Source organism: Neophocaena asiaeorientalis, unplaced genomic scaffold (genome assembly GCF_003031525.2).
Source record: "Neophocaena asiaeorientalis asiaeorientalis breed wild unplaced genomic scaffold, Neophocaena_asiaeorientalis_V1.1 scaffold258, whole genome shotgun sequence".
Classification (NCBI taxonomy): domain Eukaryota; kingdom Metazoa; phylum Chordata; class Mammalia; order Artiodactyla; family Phocoenidae; genus Neophocaena; species Neophocaena asiaeorientalis.
This window is the reverse complement of record NW_020172591.1, coordinates 5,069,543-5,094,061: the sequence shown is the minus strand read 5'-3', so window position 1 is coordinate 5,094,061 and position 24,519 is coordinate 5,069,543. Positions and strand designations below refer to the sequence as shown.

The following is a 24,519-nucleotide window of genomic DNA, read 5'->3' as shown; positions in this document are numbered from 1 at the left end:
GATATATATATATATATATATATATATATATAAAATTCCAGAAGCAATGGATTTTCCCCATTTTATTATGAAAAAATTTCAAACATACAGAAAATCCTGTATACCCTCCACCTAGACTGAACAATTGTTAATGATTTGCCATATCTGATTTCTCTCTATATGTGTGCTTTTTTCCAGACCATTTGAAATTATACATATCATGACATTTTACCACTAATACTTCAGCATGCATCTCTTAAAAATAAGGGCATTCTCCTCTATAGCCGTAATATTTACACACTTAAGAAAACTGACAATTTCTTAATATCATTGAGTTAGTCCATATTCAAATTTATCTAACTGTTCCCAAAATGCTTTAATAAACGTTTTTTTCCCCCTCAAACCTGGATCCATTAAGGTTCATACATTACATTCTCTTTATTCTCTTTTAGTCCAAAGTAGACTTCCTACTTTTTTTTTTCATGATATTGAATTTTGAAAGAACCCAGGCCAAATGTCCTGGTGAACATCCCACATTCTGGATTTGATGGATTGTTTCCTCATGGTGCTGTTTAAATTGCTCTTATACCCCGTTTCCCTATAAATCGGAAATTAGGTCTAGAGGTTTGTGGAAGCCACGATTTTCACCTTCTTCTCTAGGTTCTACTTGCTAACTTTCCAAGAATGGTTCAGAATCCTGCGTCCAACACAGAATAAAATATATTTTAATTGCATAACTCTCCAAGACCAATAATGAAAAATTAATCAAACCAGAAGATCGCATTGTCTCAGTTTTACAAGTTTCTGAAAATGAGGGGTTTGCTTATGTAACATAAATAACATGACCAGTTTTCTGTTTGTTTTTGCGGTACGCGGGCCTCTCACTGCTGCGGCCCCTCCCACCGCGGAGCACAGGCTCCGGACGCACAGGCCCAGCGGCCATGGCTCACGGGCCCAGCCACTCCGCGGCATGTGGGATCCTCCTGGACCGGGGCACGAACCCGTGTCCCCTGCATCGGCAGGCAGACTCCCAACCACTGCACCACCAGGGAAGCCCGACCAGTTTTTTTTTAAGTATAGCTATTTCAATCAATTTTATAAATTCAAATTTCCTCAGCCTTAAAAGCTAGCAGATGATCCCAAAGAAAAGATTTAATAAGTATTACCTTTAACTTTAATGGAAAGATAAAAAGCACCCATTCTCATTTTTATTTAAGAGAAATGAAAACCAGAAGCAGAGGAAGTCTCTCACTTCCCTAACTAGGTCACTCTGACGACCTTTATTTTCTGGTAACCAGAGTTCCTTGTAATTACAGTGAAGAAAAAAATAATTTATTCTATCTCAACTTCACAAGAAAAATAGAAAAAAGAAAAATTCCTGTTAGTATGCTAAAAACTAACAAGAGAGAACTGTGAAAGCCAGAAATGTTTATTAAGGGATTTATACGGTCCTCAAATACAGGCTCTCAAGGTTGCAAATGACCTAAGAGGTCAATCTAATAATTACCTTCTTTCTGGGGTAGGTGGGTGTGTGAGTGTGAGAGAGAGAGAGAGAGAGAGAGAGAGAGAGAGAGAGAGAGAGAGAGAGAGAGAGAGAGAGTGTGTGTGTGTGTGTGTGTGTGTGTGTGTACACATATATAACATAATATTACTCAGCCACAAGAAAGAATAAAATCTTGCCATTTCTGAAAACATGGGTAGAACTAGAGGGTATTATGTTAGGTGAAATGAGTCAGAGAAAGACAAATTCTGTATGATTTCACTTATTTGTACAATCTCAAAAACAAAACAAATGAAGAAACAGAACAGAAAAGAAAGAGAGTTACAGATACAAAGAACAAACAGGGGTTGCCAGAGGGGACGGGGGTGGAAGGAGAAAAGAAACAGGTAAGGAAGATTAGGGATACAAACTTTCGGTTGCAAAATAACTAAGTCATGGGTGTAAAATATACAAGGTGGGGCATATAGTCAATAACTATGTAATATCTTTGTACGGTGACATACTGTAACTAGACTTAACTGGTGATCATTTCAAAATGTATAGAAATATGGAATCACTATGATGTGTAACAGTTGGAGGTCAATTATACTTCAAAAACAAACTCAGAAAAAGAGATCAGATTGGCAGTTACTAGAGGAAGGGGGTGGGGAAGGGGAAATTAGACGAAGGCAGTCAAAAGGTAGAAACTTCCAGTACTAGGGACGGATGTACAACACAATAAATACAATTAACACTGCTGTATGTCATATATGAAAGTTGTCAAGAGAGTAAATTCTAAGAGTTCTCATCACAAAGAAAAGAATTTTTTCTATTTCTTTAATTTTCTATCTACGTGAGATGATGGATGTTCACTAAACTTATGCTGCACACGTTAAACTTACACAGTGCTTTATGTCAATTATATCTCAGTAAAACTAGAAGGGAAAAAAAAAACAACGAGGCATTCTCTAACTCTTCATTATTTTGGACTTCACGTCCTCTTAACAGAGAGTGTTCTTTCCTGGTTAAGATTATCTTGACAGAGGTTAAAAAAAAAAAAAAGGTCAATTAATATTGTATCAACTTCTCCAAATAACTGGCCTAATTTTTCTTTCTTTGCATCACAATTTAAAAAATCTTTCCCAAGATATCCTTGGCATTTCCTCCAATCTTCAGTGCAGTCTGGACTTCTGCTATCCTGCCACTTTTCTAAAAGCACTGGGCCCTCTTTCAGACTGATCCTCATATGAAGGTTTCCTCTCACAATTTTTCTAGAAAAAAATTTTTAAAGGTTGAGATCAGAAAGTTGCCAGAGGAGTCATGATGGGGTTTTTTTCAACTGCAGGTGCTGCCCCTTTAATTTTCCTTATAAATGCAGTTTGAGGTTGTACTGTAAAAACGTCATTATCGGAGCCTTCTATTCCCATTCTTCCCCCAACATTATGAAGTTATGTTTCCTAAAGCAAGTGCCTGACTGTGCTCAGCAGTCCACCTTTTGCTATTATCAGTTGCGTGATGACAGGTCACTTTCTTCATGATTTTCAAAAGTTCCTTAACTTTACAAGAGATGAAATCACCAGCAAGTCAAAAATGTATTTCACACTCTTCTTTCAGCACAATGAAATTGCCAACAGAAGTGTCCAGAGAACAGATACCCTCCACAGATCATCCCACCTCTGAACCACATGTCATTTATGTTACAAAAATCCAATATCCTCCATGTGACCACAGTCTACAGTTAATTCTTCCACAAGTGCCACATCTGCTTCACTGTCCTTTCATACTCACCCAAATGTCTGCCATCATTTTTCCAATTTCTGCTTTGAGGATTCCTATAAAGATGTGTATCTTACTTGTGCTCAATGCTAGTCAGGTCTCCTCTTTTCTCACACCCTCTCTAAGTTTCTATTCTTAAATAAGATATACCTATTACTATAACCCTTAAATGCCATTTTACCACATCTTGATGATAGTGGCTAATATCGACAATTATGAGAAATCTGTTGTAGAAATGTGAATTTGTTTCCAATTATTTTAGCATAGATGTTTACATTCAAAAGCTTCTATCTTCTGATAATATTCTGAGGCTCAAAGTAGGCAGCAGCAAAGAATTAGGCAGGAATTTCAGATCTAAGTAAGGAGACAATTCAAATTTAGAGCGCTAAATACTAAAAATTCAAAGTACAGGTGAAATCATGGAATAAATTGCTTCATCTGTAGAATAATGATTTTTCAGTTACTGTAACATAATGAAATGCCACAGTTACTTATTACTTATGTTTTTTTCCTTTTTTTGGCTGCACAGCACGCGGGACCTTAGTTCCCTGACCAGGGATCGAACCCATGCCACCTGCGGTGAAGTGCAAGGTCCTAACCACTGGACCGTCAAGGAATTCCCAATTATGTATTTTTTATTTATTTACCTTTACTAGTGCCACTTTAGAGCTAAAATTTAAATTTCCTTTTAATTATATCCAACAAAGTAAACATCATCATCCATTTTTAAAGAAAGCATTTCATTTCTATGTACTGCTATGTTAGATTTTAGTAATGGTTTACCTTATTTTTCCTTTTATACCGAATGTCTTTGAATTATTATTTTTCAGTAGACTAAAGCCTCAAATAAGACAGCTAAAAGAATGAATGTGTTTTGTATTAAAGAAGAAGCCTTTTTATACCTAGAGCATATGCACAATAAGCATTTTAGATTAGAGTAGAAAGATGTTTTGGAATGTGTGAATGCTTTTCACCAATCTAGTTCAAGCATCTGGAGAGGTTTAGTGGAATACTATGCTACTGGGTAATAGCATAAGCAAATAAGCTTTAAAATATTAAATGAAGAAAGAGAAATGAATAGAGCAGAACATCCATGTTATAAATGCAAAGAAATGCCACCTTGGAAGTTGCACATTATGCTAAGGGAAAAGCAGTCAGATGTAGTTTCCTTTTAAAGACTACAAGCTTTAAACTGGGTGTGGTGGTACTGAGGTAGAAAACAAGAAATGAAAGGAACCAGAACCAACCAAAAAAAAAAACAAACATGTGGGGAAGAGGTGTGGGGAAAATGAGAAGGGGTGGACCAAAACCCATACCAAATCCCCTCAGCCATAGGGGTCAGAGGAAGCCAGAAGGACAAGCTGGCTTGAGATCTCTCCAGCCTGTGTTTGGATTGCAGATGGTGACTACCTCCTACCTTTTTGGTCAGCAGGGTGAGGGGGCACATGTGGGTACTTGGAGGGCTTCTTGATATGGAAGTTCACGTTGTCCAGCTCCACGTTCAGGCTGATAGAAGCGGCTGAGTCACTGTCCACTGTGGACTGGAAACTGCTTACTGATGTGCGCTTGCTAGGACTGGCAGAATCTTTTAGTGTTGGGGAGGGGAAAGAAATATAGGGAGAGGAGGGGAGTAAAAATGGGTTTCATCAGGGTATTGGAGGAAAGGAGAAAAATGTTTTTTTTAATATACAAGCCCAATGTGCAATACCAAAATGGATACAGTATTTTCATGTACTTCTGTGTAGACTTAATAAAATTTGAGCAAGTTAAATATAAAATGAAGAAATATGTTGGAGGTTCTGCAGAGAGAAGGTCTGATATCATAGTGAAGAGGTGAGAAAGTTGTCTACTGCAATATTAGCTCGGAGTTATTTTTAAGCTGCTGCAAACTAAAGACTATGGCGAAATCTGAAAACACCAGTAGCCTAACAAGTTGGTTTCTTAAGAAAATACTGTATCTAGGACAAGGATTGCTGTCAGATGTTGTTACACTTAGTTGGAGCCATAAATCTTAAAAGTAGGACTGTTTCAACTACATAAACAAAACACTCATTTTATCATACGTACACAGTAATGATTCATAAAAACTAAAATGTCAGAAAGTGAAACTCACTGGTCAAATTATCGTCACCTTCCTCAGCTATCTGCTCTGTGTCGCTGTCATCAAACTTTATGTCTTTAAACCAGGATGGCTCAGAGTGTCCTTCCACAGAGTTCACTGAGTCACTGTCCGGAGAAGGGGTCTCGGAAAATTCTGTACTCTGAAAGGGTCAAGACAAGATCCAAGCAATTGACCCTCAATGGCAACAATGTTGAGGCTGTCACACTACAAACAAATTCTAGCCCAATATTTGTACAAGGCTAACCACTAAGTAAATTTATGTAAAAATAAGCAAATTAATAGAAGCTAAGTTGTAAACCAGCATCATGCTGGCAACTCCACTCTTACAATTATAATATTTATGAATCAGTAAGCTTAAAGACAGCATATTATGAACAAAACATAATATACAGATTTTATAGTGCTTCATTTCATCTTTTATTCCTGAGAGTAAAGACAGCTTAGAATTTATCCTAACCCTGTGCCAACATCCTGGAAAACAACTGTTAGATTTTAACACATAACACCACACTAGTGTTTTGGGTCATTTGTCTTTTCTAATCAATCATTGATTTTTCAATTTTAGTTCACAAAGGTGTTACTGAATATTATTTATATCAAATTAACATAAACCAAAAGTGAAAGTATATCTTTTTAAAAAGTTTTACCTTTAAGTAATTTCCAATTTCCTAAGTAAAAAAAAAAAAAACCAGAAAAGAGAATATTCACCGTTTTACCATTACTATACAGTTGAATACTGCTATAGAGTCAAAATCTATTGCAATGGTACCATTAAGTTTTTTCAATTGTTTTACTATATATACTCCCTCTTAGTCCTAAAAATACAGACATAGTAAAACTGAAAAGCACTGAAGATAAATGACAAGCAACTACAATATCACAAAGCCAAGCTTAAGAGAAGCCACACCAACTGAATAGTGTTTGATTCCAATGGGTTTTTTAATCACCACTACCTATCAAGTAAAAATGTTTAACTTTCCTCAAATGGCAGGGAAAACATGTTAGAAAAGTGTATCTTTGGGTAATTCAACTAGTTTTTATTCCCACTGATGAAGAAGACTTGGCAACAAAGCTCACTATACTCTCACTGGCGGTACCACTGAACACTACCTGCAGCGGTCTGTACAGCGCATACTCATCCCTGAAGAGCTGGTCGTGATGACTGACACAATCCAGCCAACGTCCATCCACCATTGCCTGTCCAATTGCTATAGCTTGTGCCCTGAATCAAGACCAAGAGAAAAGAAAACTTTTAAAAGTCAGTCAGAATAATTTTACAAGTACAAGATGAGACACAAACTGAATTTTTTTTCCATTCTAATCAGAGTTGGAATTTCAAATGGTCCTTGGATAGGTGAGGGATAAAACAAGAGAGACTTGAAGCTAAATTAAAAGATCTTCCCATGTACCATAGTAAAGGAGAACCAGTCCCAAGAAAACCTAATTTCAATTACACAAACATTTACAAGTACTCAGTGCATGCATACCCCTGTACTTACTAGGAGTAAAAAGTGTTGAGAATAGCATGGCTCCTGTCCTCAAGGAGCTTACAGTCTTTGATGAGAAGACAATACCAAATATTATAAATATAGATATAAAATGTATATCTATATATATACATGAAATAGACACTTATTAACACATTACATTTATATGGCAATGTACCAAACACATTAGCCCATATTATTTCATTCTCACAGCTTCTTCATAGGATCACAAATTGTCCTCATATTAGAGCTGAGAGGTCAAGTCTCTAAGAGATTGAATAATTTGACGAAGGGCACAAAACTAAAAAGAGATACAACCCAAACTGGAACCCAGGGCTTCACTGCTTACAGCTGTTTCTTCTCTTCCTACATACTTGTTTCTTCTAAGCAAGCAGAAAAGCCAGGTGACGCATTACCCTGAAAGGCAACAAGACCTGTCTGTCTTTCTCACAAATGATTTGTGAGGCAGGGTAGGACACTCCAGGTGTGGTTAATGGACCCAATTCTCAAGACAGGTTGAAAGTTCAGATTAGGGAGCAGTAGCAGGAGAATCTACTGTGGCCTTAGGATCTAGCTGCATTCTCCAATCCAGCTTAACTAGAGAGCTCTGGGCTTTGGGAATTAACTGCACATTTCTGCTTTTAATAAATAATGTGAACTGTGACCCCATTTGGCTCCTTGCATCTATTCTTTACTCATTACAACTCAGAAGGGAGGAGGGTTGAGTAATTAGCACCCCAAACACCAAATGCAGAAAACAAGCAGCACCCCACTCACAAAGAAATTTGCTCCCTTTATATCTACATGATATGTCATTAAAAATAAATTCATAAATAATATCAAAAAGTCTTTCTTAAGCTCCATTACCTTGTAGCAATGTGTCCATTTCGGATTAACCAGTTGACTAACTCCTTTCCTACAATGCAGTTGGGATGAGTTCTCAGCCAGTAGCGGTGATCCTGAAACTCCATTCCGCTACTGTGATGGCAAATTTTTTTCCACAGATCTTTTAACTGAACACTATCCTGAAATCACATTATGAGGAAGTAATTACTCCTGAGAGGATGCTATATACCTTTTCAGACTGCTTCTTGTGATTTTTAGATTCATAAAAGGAAACTCAATTCAGATTTTTTTGTCATAGCTAACTTACATGATTTAATAGAAATGACACATGCATGGGGAACAGCTTGAACTCAGCTCATCTAATTGCAAACACAACTTTTTCTCTTGAGGAAAAAAAAAAACAAAACTATCCCAAATAATTTTTTTTTTCAGTCAATGGCACATACTACAGTCTCCTGATTATCTAAACACAGAATGTCACACCCCTCTTTGGAGACGGAACAAAAGAGAAGGCGGGAACAGTGAATCACATTAATCTAAAGTAACTTTCTGTAGCTTTTACCCCACCCAGATTCTTACCATTCTCTCATATACCCAACTGCCAGGTGAATTTCCTAGAGAAAGGCCATCAGGGAATTACCTCAACACTGCTCAGCACCTACAGGTTCAAATCTAAACCTTATAGAGACTGAATTCACCACCTTCCACCAAGTAGCCCCAAATAACTTTCCATTCTCATTGCCCACAGAATTGAACTTAATATCCCTCCCAACATCTCCCAATTAATAGACCTCACTTCAGTCCACAAAAAATGCCATGCTTATTCTCATCTCTATACCTTCTGAATTATAAACCTGAGGACAGAAGCCATATCTTCCACTTCTTTGAGTCACTCTTATGATTGAACACAGTATTTTACAAAGATAAATTCAATAAACAACTGATTACTACCTACTTAAACATATAATATTAAATGTCTGAAAAGTATTCCATGTATATAAGAAACATGTTCCAAAGTTTAAACAGCGATCTGGGACCTAACTCAAAGTTAAGCTCTAGTATTATGTAAGCATCTGAATTCTGATTTTGCCAGATGAAAGCAGTCAAGAAAATATTAATGTAGCATATGAGCATGGAATGCTTGACCAATTTCAGGTCATCCTAAGAAAAACTTAAGCAAATTACTTCCTCTATTTAATTTATATAACTGGCTATTTCATTTGTATTTGTCTTAAAAAAATAATTAGTGAGATAAACATTCTTTATGCTCAAAAGTTGCAATGGGTCAAAGACACTAGACCAGTACCAGAAGAATTTTGCGTTCATCCTCAGTGGTCTCTGTCCTAACATATGTTCGGTTAGCCTGGGGACTGACAGATGTCTCATATGATGGTACCATGGGAGACCCAGATCGATCCAGTGACAGGTTAGTAATGCTGGCTGATCTGGAAATAAAAACAGAAAGTGAAAACACAGTTGTAAGTTCTTCATCAATAAACAGGATTACAATGAAAGTTCATTTTTAAATAAATGGTTACTTGCCAATGTTAAGGGCACTTTTAAAAGTAGTTATGATGGTTATATATGATACTATCATTGGGGAAGCTGGGACAAGAGTATCCAGAAATTCTCTGCACTATTATTTCCAACTTCTATGTTAGTCTGTAATTATTTCAAATTAAGTTTAAAAGAAAGTCATTATGGACCTAAGTGTCCATCAACAGATGAATGGATAAAGAAGATGTGGCATATATATACAATGGAATATTACTCAGCCACAAAAAGAAATGAAATTGAGTTATTTGTAGTGAGGTGGATGGACCCAGAGTCTGTCATATGGAGTGAAGTAAGTCAGAAAGAGAAAAACAAATACCATATGCTAACACATATATATGGAATCTAAAAAAAAAAAAAAATGGTTCTGAAGAACCTAGGGGTAGGACAGGAATAAAGACGCAGACGTAGAGGATGGACCTGAGGATGTGGGGAGGGGGAAGGGTAAGCTGGGACGAAGTGAGAGAGTGGCATGGACATATATACACTACCAAATGTAAAACAGATAGCTAGTGGGAAGCAGCTGCATAGCACAGGGAGATCAGCTCAGTGCTTTGTGACCACCTAGAGGGGTGGGATAAGGAGGGTGGGAGGGAGATGCAAGAGGGAGGAGATATAGGGATATATGTATATGTACAGCTGATTCACTTTGTTATAAAGCAGAAACTAACACATCATTCTAAAGCAATAATATCCCAATAAAGAGGTTTAAAAAAAAAGTCATTATGAAAAAACTACAGGAAAAAAATTATAGATTTAGTTCATACAGCAGTAATATCTCAAATGAAATAAATACAAACTCTTCTTAAAATGCTGAAAATTAGGGTGTTTTCTTTTTTTTAATTGACGAATACAAAGCATCACAGTCTAAATGCAGAAAAATTCTTGCGGATCAGGCATGGGAAATTATGGTCCACAATCCAAAAACTTTGCGTAACCACTGAACTAACGCGTTTTTTTTTAGTTGAACATCTATAATATTCTGATGACAAGAAACCCCCTAATTTTCAACCCCAACTCAGCAAAATCACCCCCCAAAAAAGAATTCCTTTCTTCTCATTAGTAGACCTATGTTTAAAATATTGTCCTCAATTATTATTATATTTTGAATTTGATCAATAGAAAAAGTAGTGAAAATTTATTTCCTCTCTTGGTATATAAGTACTTACAAAATATCCTTATTTTTAACACAGGAAAAAATTGTATTTCTAAAGTTCACAGTCAATCATTAGGTAAGTGTAATATCAATAAGTTACCAGATAAGTGACTTGCAAATGAAATATCAATAGCAGCAAGCAAGCTTTTACTTATAAATAAATTTTAACTAGAAATTTAGTTAGCTTCTACACAGAAAAAATGAAACTCAATTTTAGCTTCTATATAAAGGATAAAAGGCAGAAGCATCTACAATGTGTTCAAGTCCCTCCCAGGATGTATTTTCCCTCATTTGGTCTCACAGAATCCTACTGAATATGTACAACTAGATCCATTCTACAGATAAAGAAATCAAGAGTCAGAGATTAAGGAATTTGTCTAACTCAGCTAATAAATAACAGGACTGCCATTCAAACCAGGTCTCAATTGAAAACCTATGTTCTCCTAGCATAAAGATACTCATAAAATAATTTAAGAAATTATTCACAGGTCTGTAACAGGTTTAGGCAAAAAAAATCATTCTTAATAAGAAACCCTGATATCAAATAAATATAGTCTATAAACAAGACTTTTTAAATAACCAGTTCTTCATGGGGTTTTTTTCCTCTTTTTTTTTTTTCTTCTTCATGACTTGGCATGTTCTCTTAGTGAAAAGTTGCCACTATGTCTTATTCAACGAATTAAAGTCTCTTGTCCAATATGTGCTTTATCCATGCATTCTTCTTCTCTAAAAGTCCATCATCCCTACACATATTCTGATATAGTGGCAATGAAAGTAAAAGAAAATTAGTCAATTTTGTTGTCAAATATTCAAATAAGTAGCCTAGTGGTAAGAATGCTAGCTAAAATTTTATTTAGAGACAGTACTCACTGACTAAATTACATCTTTCCTAAAGACATACATCAATATTAGCACTAATTCAAAACACACAGATATACTGCAAACTAGCACAGCTATCTCTACATTTGTATATGTGTGAACAGGAATCTTGGAAATTGTCCCATCTTTTAAAAAACTGTCTTGACTTCACATTCTTCTAGTGCATTCCCCTGCTTCAGTATAACAAAACTCGTCTCCAATTCTTCTTCCACTTTCGCCAGATCCTCGAACAACCCACTGAAATGGTCTATACCACTGTTATTGTTAAATCCCATAATCAGTTTTTACTCCTCATCTCATTTGACATATCAGCAGGATAACTCCCTCTTCCCTGAAATACAATACTTTCTTCACTTGGCTACTAAGACAACACACTCTCCTGACTCCCTTTCACCTTATCACTAGTCTCTCCTTCTCAGTCTCCTTTTCTGGTTCCTCTTCATTTCCCCAGTCTCAGTCCCTGGTCCACACTTCCTCACTTTCCACACTCACTCTTTTGATGATCTCCACACAGGTTCATAGTTTTAAATACCATCCGCATGATAACAACACCCAAGTTTATATCTCCGACTTGTGCCCCTCTCCTGAACTCTAGATGTATACCTCCAACTATTTGATATCTCAGTTGGATGTCTAGAAGGTATCTCAAATTCAACATGTCTAAATGTTCCTCCCCTCTTCCCCATATCAATAAATGGCAACTCTGTCAAATGCTCAGGCAGGAACAAGGCAAGGATGTCCTCTCTTAACACTTATTTTCAAAATCATACTGGAAGCACTAGCTACTGTAATAAGAAAAGGAAATAAAAGGAATACAGAATGGGAAGGAAGAATTAAAACTGTCTTTCTTCACAGATGGCATGGTCATCTATGTAAAAATCTGAAAGAATCAACCAAAAAAACTCCCAGAACTATAGCAAGGTTGCATGATGCAAAGTTAATATACAAAAGTCAGTCACTTTCCTATATAACAGCAATGAATAAGTGAAGTTAAAAATTAAAACACAGGGCTTCCCTGGTGGCGCAGTGGTTGAGAATCCGCCTGCCGATGCAGGGGACTTGGGTTTGTGCCCCCGTCTGGGAGGATCCCACATGCCGCAGAGCGGCTGGGCCTGTGAGCCATGGCTGCTGGGCCTGCACGTCCGGAGCCTGTGCTCCGCGGCGGGAGAGGCCGCAGCAGTGAGAGTCCCGCGTACCGCAAAAAAAAAAAAAAAAAAAAAAATTAAAACACATTACCATTTACATCAGCACCCAAAAAAATAAAACACTTAGGTATATATCTCACAAAATATATACAAGATCTGAATGAGGAAAACCACAAAACTCTGATGAAAGATATCAAAGAACTAAATTAATGGAGAAATAGTCATTGTTCATGGATAGGAAGACTCAATATTGTGAAGGTGTCAGTTCTTCTCAACCTGATCTACAGAGTCAATACAATCTCAATCAAAATCCCAGCAAGTTATTCTGTGGATACTGACAAACTGATTCTAAGGTTTATATGTTGAGGCAAAAGACCCAGAATAGCCAGCATAATACTGAAGGAGAAGAACAAAGTCGGAGGACTGACACAATCCAACTTTAAGACTTACCATAAAGCTACAGTAACTAAGACAATGTGGTACTGGTAAAAGAACAAATAGATCAATGGAACAAAACAGAGAGCCCAGAAACAGATCCACATAAATATAGTCACTAATCTTTGATGAAGGAGAAAAGGCAATACAATGGAGCAAAGACAGTCTTTTCAACAAATGGTGCTGAAACAACTGGACATCCACATGCAAAAAAATTAACCTAGACACATACCTTCTACCTTTCTAAAAAATTAACTCCAAATGAATCACAGACCTAAATTTAAAACGTAAAACTAACTCCAGAAAATTACATAGGAGAAAATCTAGATGACCTAGGGTATGGAGATGACTTTTTGGATACAACACGAAAGCATAATCCATGAAAAATTGATAAGCTGTACTTCATTAAAATTAAAAACTTATGCTCTGCAAAAGACAACAGCAAGAGAGTTAGCAGACAAGCCAGAGACTGGGAGAAAATATCTGCGAAAGACCCATTTGACAAAGGACGGTTATCCAAACTATACAAAGAACTCTTAAAACTCAACAATAAGGAAACTCAGTTAAAAAATGGGCCAAAGCCTAGACAGACACGTCACCAAAGAAGGTATACAGATGGAAAGGATGGAAGCATATGAAAAGATGTTCAACATCACATCGTTAGGTAAACGCAAATTATGAGACAGCATTATACACCTATTAGAATGGCCAAAATCCAGAATACAGATGACACCAAATACTGCCAAGGATATGTAACAACAGAACTCCCATTCATTGCTGGTGGGAATGCAAAATAGTACAGCCATTTTAGAAGAGAGTTTGGCAGTTTCTCACAAAACTAAACATATTCTTAACCACAGGATCCAGTGATCACAATCCTTGGTATTTACCCAAATGAAGAAAAAACATATCCATACAAAAACCCACACAAGGATGTTTATGAAGCCTTATTCATAGTTGCCAAAACTTGGGAGCAACCAAGATGTCCTTCAATAGGTGAGTGGATAAATATAACCATGGTACTTCCAGACAATGGAATATTCTTCAGTGCTAAAAAGAAATGAGTTATCGAGCCATAAAAACACAAGAAGGAAACTAAAATGCATATTACTAAGTGAAAGGAATCAACCTGAAAAGATTATATACTGTATGACTCCAACTATATAACATTCTGGAAAAGGCAAAACTATGAAGACAGTAAAAAGATCAGTGGTTGCCACGGGTTGAGGCAGGGAGGGAGGGATCAATAAGCAGAGCACAGAAGATTTTTAAAACACGGAAACTATTCTGTACTTTACTATAATGGTGAATATATGTCGTTATATATTTGTTTAAACCCACAAAACGTACAACACCAAGAGTGAACCCTAATGTAAGCTACAGACTTGGGTGATAATGCTGTGTCATTGCAGGTTCGTCAGCTTTAACAACATGCCTCTCTAGTGTGAGATGGTTATAGTGAGGGAGGCTGTGGGGAGCAGGGGGATATGGGAACTCTCTGTACTTTCCCGTCAATCCTGCTATGAACCTAAAACTGCTCTACAAAGTGAAGTTTATAAATTTTTTTTGAAGTAAAGGATGATGTCTGCAACTTACTCTCAAATAGTCTAGAAAAAAAAAGTAACAAAGCAAATGGGCAAAATGTAAATTAGTGAACCTTAATGAAGAATATATGAAAACTTATTTAACTCTATTACTTGCGACTTTTTTGCAAGTATAAAATATTTTCAAAATAAATAAAAAATGAAACTCGCCAACGGCTTCCCATCTCACTCATTAAATGACAAAGTCCTTACAATGAATTGTAAGAAGGTTCTACTCCTGGCATACAGGACTCTTTGTTATTCCCTGCCAGGCATGTTCCCTCTCAGGAATTAGCGATTCCCTGTTTGCTTGGTAAACTCTTCTACAAAATTTCCACATGGCTTACTCCCTCACTTCCTCAAGTCTTTGCTTAAACATCACCACCTCTGAGGTCTTCACTGACCACACTATTCAAAATTCCAACCTTGGGACTTCCCTGGTGGTCCAATGGTTAAGACGTCGCCTTCTAATGCCAGGTGGCGGTGGGCGGGGTTCAACCCCTGGTCGAGGAGCTAAGATCCCACACACCTCACCACCAAAAATCCAAAACATAAAACAGAAGCAATATTGTAACAAATTCAAAGACTTTAAAAATGGTCCACATCAAAAAAAAAATCTAAAAAAAAACACAAAAATTCCAACCTCCTCCCCTATTCCTTATGTTTTCATATGCTTTAAATTTTTGTTTATTTGATTCACTGTTATACAAGTACCTAGTTCGTAGGTACTTATTAATTACTTGTTGAAGAATAAATTGAAAGTATGTTAAACCATGGTGAGTCAGATATCTAGTTCTTCAGGTTTATAACCACTTACCAATTGATTTTGTAATGACTATTTTTGGTGGGGAGGTGTGGATGTTAGTAACACTCTAGTAAGTTGAAAAGGAGAAGGAAGTGTGCAGGTATAGAACAGTTATGGGCTATTATTTCAAGGAATTTGCCTAAGAAAATAAATTGAGACTACAGATAACTAGAGGTAAAACACAAAGGAGGGGTTTTGTTTGTTTGTTTTTAATAGGTAAGACATGAGTTTGTTTAAATGCAGACAGTAAGGAGTCAGCAGAGAGAAGTGAAAGATAAGGAACACTAATAGGGTAACTAATAAAAACTAGTAAGGGATGAGAACCAGAACACAAGTGGAGAACCAGAAGTAAAGAGAAAGGATGAGCTGCAACTATAATCAAGTTGGTAAGTGATGTTAAGAGTTGAGGACATCCTCGTCTGTTATCTCCCCTCTTTGCTGTGTAACTGAAAGAGAGGTCACCTGTTAAGCGTGAAGAAAGAAGGAATGAAGTTTCCAAGATCTGAAGCCAACAGAGAATAGTAGAAAACGGCCACTGAGAGAATGCAAGTGACAGCTAACTAGCAAAAAGGAAACGATAGTTTAGTTCAGCTTTTAGAGCTAAGAAAGTGTATAACAATCAATCCCCTCCATTTTATGTCTGTTCTTCTCATTACTATAAAAAAGAAAAACCAGACACAGAACAGTGTTTTCATTTGGCAGTTTACCTATTTCGAGCAGGAGATTTCCCAGCGTCCTCTTGAACAGATACAAGTCTTGTTGAAAGAGCATTATTTGAGGAGTCTGGATGAATCAAACTATAAAGAAAATAAGAAAATACTGAGATGATTTAAGAGAGTTACAGGCAAATCCAATTTCAATAAAATGCTTTAACATTTAAAAGCAGGTTGTTTTTCTGCAATAATGAGCTTATGGGTCATTTTTGTTCTCTTCTTTTAGTTGAAGTGGAAATAGGATGGGTTTTGTCTTAAGGATATCAAATACCAAAAGAGCAATAAAGAGAGTTATATTAAGTATAATGGGTGTCAATAAAATAATAAAATTGGCTGGATGACTGACTTGTAGAACTCCTTCTCACATCACATATACAAAACTGAAGTGCTTTGAGGGGGGCCGGAATCCTGAGTTCAAATATTTTATTCTCAGTCCCCATAACTAGGTGGAATAGCACTGCAGAGTCACACAAACCTAGGTCCAAGTGCAGGCTCTACCTCTTACTAGTTGTGTGACCTTGGGCACGTTACTTAATCTCTCTGAACTTCAGCACCCACATCTGTCAAAAGGAGAAAGTAGTGCCTACCACAGAGATATGATGGCTAAAAGAGAATGAACATTAAACTATTAGCACAGAACCTAAAGTTATTCTGCCTTTGACATCTATCTGGCATCTCCCAGGAAGCTTTCAAACCTGGTTTGTTTTATTGAATCACACTTGCCAATTCTGGGCTCACACAACAGGGCCAGGCATCCACATGGCATTGCTTACTGAAGTAAGAAGTGAAGAATCCCTCTCCTTTCTTTCTTGTTCATTAAATGCAGAGTCAATCTTTAAAACTTATAAAATATATGTAAGGTATAAAGAATCAGGATGCCACAAACACCAATGCACCCATGGAGCAATTTAAGAAAAAGAACATTACCATCAACTTTGAAGTGCTTGTTCCCCTGACCCAATCCCATTCCCTTCCCTGCCCTCAGTGAAACTACTGTTGTAAATTTTATATTTATCATTCTCCTCCTTTTCTTTAAGTTTACCATGTTTGTATCCCTAGATAGTGTATTCATTTGTATATTTTTGAACTTTCTATAAATAATCACTGGCTATATCATATGTGACTTTCTTTTCTCCTCCACATTATATCCCCGAGATTCATACATGTTGAATGTAGGTATAATTCATTCATTTTTTACTTTTGTCTAAATTCATTGGTTACCTATTAATTCCTCACTCCATTAAGAGGTAACTGAGAAAATAACAGAAAGATGCTACTTAAAACTTCAAGCACTTTGACGTGGCCATATTTGGTACGATGCATGAGAAAATTATTTAGCTAACGAAAAACAACCAGAAACTGATGAATCTAGGATTCTAATTCAAACAGTTCCAGGTAAAGAAAGAGTAACATCCTCCACAACCAGACAGTGTAGCATATTTAGACATACAAGAAAAGATGAAACGTTCCTCAGGAAGGAAAAAAATCTAATTTCATTTGCAAATATTATGAACACAAATCTTATGAGCATCCTCCTTCTCAAAGAAGGCTACGTTAGAAGTTATTAATGGAAATAACTTCTGTTGTTTATTCAACAAATATTATCAGGATCATATATACGCCACACACTGTTCTTGGTGCCAGGTGTAGAAGAGCAAACAAGAAAAAGTCTCTCCTCTTGTGGAGCTAACATTCTAATTAGTCAACATTATCACTATCCACAAACATCTTCTGTGATCCTTCCTAAGGCAAGCTGAGAAAAAAGGAGAAAATGGTGTATTTTCAGGAAACAATTCAAAGAAGTTAAATGTTAACTTAAAGCACCCTTAGGTCACAAGACTATCAGTATTTATCAAATATAAATAAAATTACATGTTAAGTGACAGTACCTTTGCCAGGCAAAATCATCCTCTAAAAATATGTTGCGGCTGGCTTTTCTACTCCCTACAGGTGTTCGGGGTTCACTCGGATCAAGTACAGACACAGAGGAAGCGGAATCTGAAAGAGCATTCAAGTCTTCACCAATGGAATTACTGTCTGTGGAATGAGCATAACTTAAGGCTATTTTTCTACAGTATGTACAGGCTCGGAGGTCCCCTAGGAGGAAAAAAAAAAAGAAAATTAAGTAAAAGATAACTAACATATTACTTACCAGAACACATTAAACCCTTGGGTTACTAGTTAATCTAATAACAGGAACCATCCTCAAGTAAAGACTACCAAAAAAGACATCTTTTAAAAGTAAAGTAACTTTGTTAGCTCTGTTATATATTTTAAAAACCATCATTATGCAAAATCCATCAAGGTATCCAAATTACCTCAAATATTTATAACAAGAAAATATGACTCAAGGTACTAGAAAACTCTGCTAAAAGAATATTCCTCAAGGTTCTAAAAATGAAGTAAGGGATCTATCAGAGACAGAATGTTCAAGAAAAAAAATTTTTTTAATTGAGTATATAAACCAATACAAATAGAAGTAACACTTTTTCCCTGAATAACAAGTAAGGAGGAAAATGTTATTTAGCCATCTATATGAAGCCATGAAGAGTGGTCTCCACAAGGGGGCACAGTTTTAAAACAAACTAACAAAATTGGCTTACAAGCAATATGAAATATAGGGGGGGAAGTATAAAGGAAATTCTTATAGTGAAAGTAAGGGTGGAAATGAAATATTCTTGGGAAGACAAACAATAAGGCTATTTAATAATTTTAAATGCATCTTTTTTCAGGATGCAGTCCTGCCCAAATGTAAGTTTTCATTTCTACCCTTTTTCTGTTACAATTTTTTGTGTGATTCTATAACAATTTAGTGTACTAAAAAAGGAGGTAAGATAATTAAACTTTACTAATAACACATTACGTAACAATTCTACTGTAATTCTTTTTACCATTAACATTAGAGAACTGAAGTGACATGAACAAAAGACTTCTGAAAGTCAACTGTATTGTGTTTTTACCATAATTACTACCAAGTACAATAAAGGGTCTTTTATTTTTCATTTTAAGAAAACTATTACATAGTACTCAGCTTTATTAAATTATGCATGTATTTTAAGCAAAGTTAAATATCACTTGTTGTGTTACTCATTTTTAACACCATGATTCAACAGATGAATCTAAAGAACGATATCTCTAATCAAGAGCCCCCCAAAAAAAATTGAATTCCAGTCCAGGATAAATGAGAGTGCTAGGACATACTACCACCGGCTGACCAAAGTAGAATTGTAGTAAGGAGATAAAATTACTTCCTGCAGAAAGGTTCTTAACATAGGCTTGGTTCTTACACTGTAAAGGAAATCTCCCTTCGTCGTTCAGCTGTTAGAATGAAAATGATCAGATCAATAAAGGGAGCCAACCCAGACCAGAAAAGTTCTCATTTCCTGAAGAATCCTCACCAGCAAGGGCCTACTGAGCGCATGCCTAAATTAAAGGATGTGGTAAAAAGGTCGATGAGACACAGCCCTGCCATCAAAGAACTCAGTCCACTGGGGACGAGAGACACATATAATCAGAAAGTTGCACAGCAGATACAGAGATAGCACTGCTACACCACTATAACTTAACATTCATTGATCTGCTTCTATGTGCCTAGGTATTCTAGGTATTTATTCGCAGCCTGGATATACAATTGTGCCCAGAATTCACTGTCCCATCTGCAACGGTTAATTTTATGTGTCAACTTGGCAAGACTGATTATTGGGTCCAACAATGGTCTAGTTGTTACTGTGAAGGTTTTTTTTTTTTAAGACATGATTAATATTTACCATCTGTTGACTTTAACCAGATTACCCTCCATAATGTGGATGGATCTCATCCAATCATTTGAAGGCCTTTATGATCAAAGACTGAGGATTCTTAAAAAAAGGAAAAAATTCTGTCTCGTCTTATTTATTTATTTATTTTTGGCTGCGTTGGGTCTTCGTTGCTGTGCACGGGCTTTCTCTAGTTGTGGTGAGCAGGGGCTACTCTTTGTTGCGGTGCACGGGCTTCTCGTTGCGGTGGCTTCTCTTGTTGCGGAGCACGGGCTCTAGGCACATGGGCTTCAGTAGCTGTGGCTCGCAGGCTCTAGAGCGCAGGCTCAGTAGTTGTGGCGCACGGGCTTAGTTGCTCCATGGCATGTGGGACCTTCCTGGACCAGGGATCGAACCCGTGTCCCCTGAATTGGCAAGAGGATTCTTAACCACTGCGCCACCAGGGAAGCCCTGTCTCGAGTCTTTAAGACAGAAATTCTGCCTGAGTTTCCAGCCCGCTGGCCTATCCTAAGAATCTCAGACTTGCCAGCTCCCTTAATCACTTGAGCCAGTTCCTTAAAATAAATCTTTCTTTCTATATAAATGTGTGTGTGCTGGGGGGGTGGCAGGGAGGGACGTAAATACCCTATTAGTTCTGTTTCTCTGGAGAACCCTAATACAAATTTTGGTACCAAGAGAAGTTCTAGAGCAACAAAATCTTAAGGTTGAATTTTCTGAATTGGTTTTTGGGTTTCTGGAATTGGTTCTCTAATTAGATTTAAAGGCAATAAGGAGTCTATTCCCAGAAGTAAAGAGAATGCTGATAGTCCACGGTGTGATGGGGCAACAGAGTCACGTAAGTATCATCTATGGATACTCCTAATCAAACACTTATAAGAGGCAAAGACCTGACTTACCATGTACTGCACATCTTAGAACATTTTTGTCAAACTAATGAGATTAGCTGCTCCTAATTGCACTGGACAAAAAGGGAAAAGAATGACATCAGGAATTCAGATTCCCAGCTCAAGAACTGTACAATGTACCTCAAAGTGTCTATGTCTTCCCTGAAAGAACCATATACAGCTGCAGAACTGAGATTGCTGAAAATCAAACCAAGAGTCTCATCATGCAAGTGACTGAACCACAACACACACTGAATCACTTAACCTTACGGTGTGTCTATTAAAGTTAGGGCATTGATTAGAAAGGAATGAAATCCTGAAAACTGGAAGGGGATATTTGGGGAAGCTGGGAACTCTTAACTGCCAACTTCTACTTAGTCTTCTTTGCGAGTAGAAGTAGCCTTTCCACCCTGTCTGAGATTAACCCTGCTTTGCCTGAGAAATTCACAACGGCCTCCCATGAGTTAGCTGCCTTGCAAGACCCTGCTTATTCTCCTCAGGACCCACTCCCACTACCCTCTTTGCTTCTAGGCCTATAATAAGACTCAGGTCCCCTGAAAGGAGAGTTACAAAGTGTGACCCATGAGGAAGTACACTACACTCCAAAAGAACTACATGATTTTTCCAATTTAGACAAACAAATCCAGGGAATATGTGTGGGAATGGCTACCAAGGGTATAGAATAATACTGGAAAGAACATAAAGTCAGATCAAACTGGATCTATTGATATGGACCCACTAAGCAGAGATTCTGGATTTAATGTTATAGCTCAAGGTGTTCAAAGGGGCTCTAACAGTCTGGTTAATTGGTTGGTTGGCTAAAACATGGACCAAAAGTGTCCTATACTAAATGAAGTTGAAATGCCAGAATTACCCTGGAATGCTATAAAGGAAGGGATCCAAAAGCTTAGGGAGACTGTTAAGAGCAGATTTACCACGTAAGATCTGCTCGCTTGCCCCAGGAGGATCCAGGGGACATACCTTTCACCATGACTATGAGAAAAAAAATTTGTGAGGGGAGTCCCAGCATCCCTGTAGATCTTTGCAGTCACCCATTATAGTGGGAACTGCTGGTGATAAACTGGGAAATCTAAATGCACTGGGGACCACTGGATCCCAGGTTGGCAGGGGCAGAGTGGTGGCATTTAATCGACAAAGACAAGGTAGGCATGTTACCAGAACAGACATCAGTGTCAAAGCTGTAAGCAGAATAGTGTAACATATACAGAGATCTATGACACATCTGATCATGGTGTTCCTAAAAGTAAATGGGCAGTCTTCTAAACTCTTACTGGATTTGTATAAGAAAAAGAGTTCTAGATCAAGTGAACAAAACTCAAACTTGAATCAAAAAGAGTCATGACCCCTCAACCAATTCTCAGACTTAAGCCATTTACAGACCCAGAATTCCTTGAATGAAGGGAGGCTGGGTCACCTCGAGGAAGGGCCCCACTACACTGCCAAAAAATGTATACTGTTTATCTTCCTAAAAGGCTTCCCCAAAGGACCTAGAGCCTTTCACCAGAGTGACAGTGCATTGAGAAAAAGGTAATAGTCAAACTTTTAGGAGATGACTGGACTTTGGCACTGAATTAACACTAATTCCAAGAAGCACAAAATGTTACTATGGTTTCAAGTCAGAGCAGGGGCTTACAGAGGTCAGGTGATCAACAGAGTTCCAGCTTAGGTCCATCTTACAGTGGGTTCAGTGAGTCCCCGAACCCATTTGTGGTTATCCCTCAGTTCTAGAATATATAACTGGAATAAACATTCTCAGCAAATGACAAATCCCTACATTTGTTCCTGACCGGTGGAATGAGGGGTATTATGGTAGTTCTGGCCTCCAGAACTGTGAGACAACAAATTTGTTTGTCCTAACCCATTCAGTTTGTGGTATTTTGTTAAGAAAGCCCTAGGGAATCCATACACCAACCATATTAACAAGATAGGATTTTACCCTATAGGTAATGAGAACTCTGAAAGGGTTTTATGCAAGGGAATTTGACATGATCAAATTAGCATTTAATAGGATACTGACTAGAGTATGAAAAATGAATTCGAGATAGGGAAAAACTAAAGGTAAAAAAATCTTTTAAAAGCTGCAGCCATAATCTGGATGAAAGATAACTGGGGTCTGAACTCTGAAGCAGTTTAGGTTAAAAAAAAAAATCTTTTTTTTTAAAGTGAGTAAGGCCAAAAGGAAGATCTACATGATAATAAAAATAACATGAGAAAGATACTAACAGTGTTCTCAGACTTCCCTGGTAGTTCAGTGGCTAAGACTCTGCGCTCCCAATGCAGGGGGCCTGGATTCAATCCCTGGTCAGGGAACTAGATTCCACGTGCTGCAACTCAGAGTTCACATGCCACAGCTAAAGATCCCACATGCCGCAACTAAAAGATTCCCACAAGCTGCAGCTAAAGACCTGGTGCAGCCGACATAAATAAATAAATTTTTTTTTTAATTATACACACACACACACATACACGCACACACACGCACACACACACACACACACACACATATATATATATACTTTAACAAAAAAGAAGTGTTCTCTTTTTGGTAACTTCTGCCCACCTTCCACTTCCACCTCCTAATCACTACACACACCATTTAGTTTTTTTCTGCTTCAACAAATAATTTTAAATCTCTGTATTACTAAAATTTAGGGAAGAATATGAGTAAATGCAATTTGCTAAAGCACACTGTCATATAACTCAAGGGATATCTGTATTTTGTAAAATAAAAACTCTCATAGGGCTTCCCTGGTGGCACAGTGGTTGAGAGTCCACCTGCCGATGCAAGGGACATGGGTTCGTGCCCCGGTCTGGGAAGATCCCACATGCCGCGGAGCGGCTGGGCCCGTGAGCCATGGCCGCTGAGCCTGAGCGTCCGGAGCCTGTGCTCCGCAACGGGAGAGGCCATAGCAGGGAGAGGCCCGTGTACCGCAAAAAAAAAACAAAACAAAACAAACAAAAAAAACCTCTCATAATAATATAAATTAGTGATCACTCCAACCAACTTGTCTAATAAACATTAACGGGGCTTACCTGGTGGCGCAGTGGTTAAGAATCCGCCTGTCAATGCAGAGGACACGGGTTCGAGCCCTGGCCCAGGAAGATCCCACATGCTATGGAGCAACTAAGCCCATGCGCCACAACTACTGAGCTTGCGCTCTAGAGCCCACGAGCCACAACTACTGAGCCCACGTGCCACAACTACTGAAGCCTGCGCGCCGAGAGCCCGTGCTCCGCAACAAGAGAAGCCACGACAATGAGAAGCCTGCACACCGCAACAAACAGTAGCCCCCACTCACTGCAACTAGAGAAAGCCTGCGCACAGCAACGAAGACCCAACATAGCCAAAAATAAATAAATAAATAAATTTATTTTTTTTTTAAATTTAAAGAAAAAAAAACAACAAAAAACATTAACGGTCCCATGGTTTTTTGGTAGCATCTATGATACACTGTCTTTTACTCATGTTATTTATGAATATCCCCATCTACTTTATTATTTGACTATAAGGTCCTTAAAAGCAAAGCCATGTCTCCCTCATATTTGTGCACCCCATAATTCACACATGATGTCCAAAATTAAAAAATGACTTAACATGGGTCCTGTATTATAACTATCTTATTGTTATGATCTTTAAAAATTGTAAACTTGTCAATACAGCTCATTTACCTGTATAACCCATAAATTTTCCAGGGATTTCTTGATTGCAGCAACGACTGCAGAAAATCTGCCCACACAGTCGGCAGTGGTGTCTGCGTCTAAAAGTGGTAAATTTCTCATTACAGTCATAGCACTCTTTACACTGGCTATCTGGCATCCAATATTGCTTCAGGTCACTATCCTGTAACAATAAAAATGTGTGAAGGCTTCTTGAAACTACTGATTATTAAAATGCAATG

The 24,519-nt window shown here is 37.6% G+C and overlaps 1 protein-coding gene across 14 annotated transcripts in view; it reads right to left on the bottom strand.

Annotated features, from left to right (window-relative positions):
- Positions 1–24,519, bottom strand: part of PIKFYVE (phosphoinositide kinase, FYVE-type zinc finger containing) — a 77,628-nt gene that overhangs the window by 43,493 nt on the left and 9,616 nt on the right. For 10 of the 14 annotated variants that reach the window (XM_024738313.1, XM_024738312.1, XM_024738322.1 and 7 more), the window contains 8 exons: positions 24,290–24,461; positions 17,850–18,057; positions 15,955–16,044; positions 8,997–9,135; positions 7,712–7,869; positions 6,468–6,579; positions 5,349–5,496; positions 4,653–4,820 (listed from right to left, as the gene is read on the bottom strand). In XM_024738313.1, the coding sequence (XP_024594081.1) occupies positions 4,653–4,820; positions 5,349–5,496; positions 6,468–6,579; positions 7,712–7,869; positions 8,997–9,135; positions 15,955–16,044; positions 17,850–18,057; positions 24,290–24,461 (1,195 nt within the window). Of the gene's footprint in view, positions 1–4,641; positions 4,821–5,348; positions 5,497–6,467; positions 6,580–7,711; positions 7,870–8,996; positions 9,136–15,954; positions 16,045–17,849; positions 18,058–24,289; positions 24,462–24,519 lie in introns of those variants that run through there. The other 4 variants (XM_024738324.1, XM_024738325.1, XM_024738319.1 and 1 more) reach the window with 2 other exon arrangements.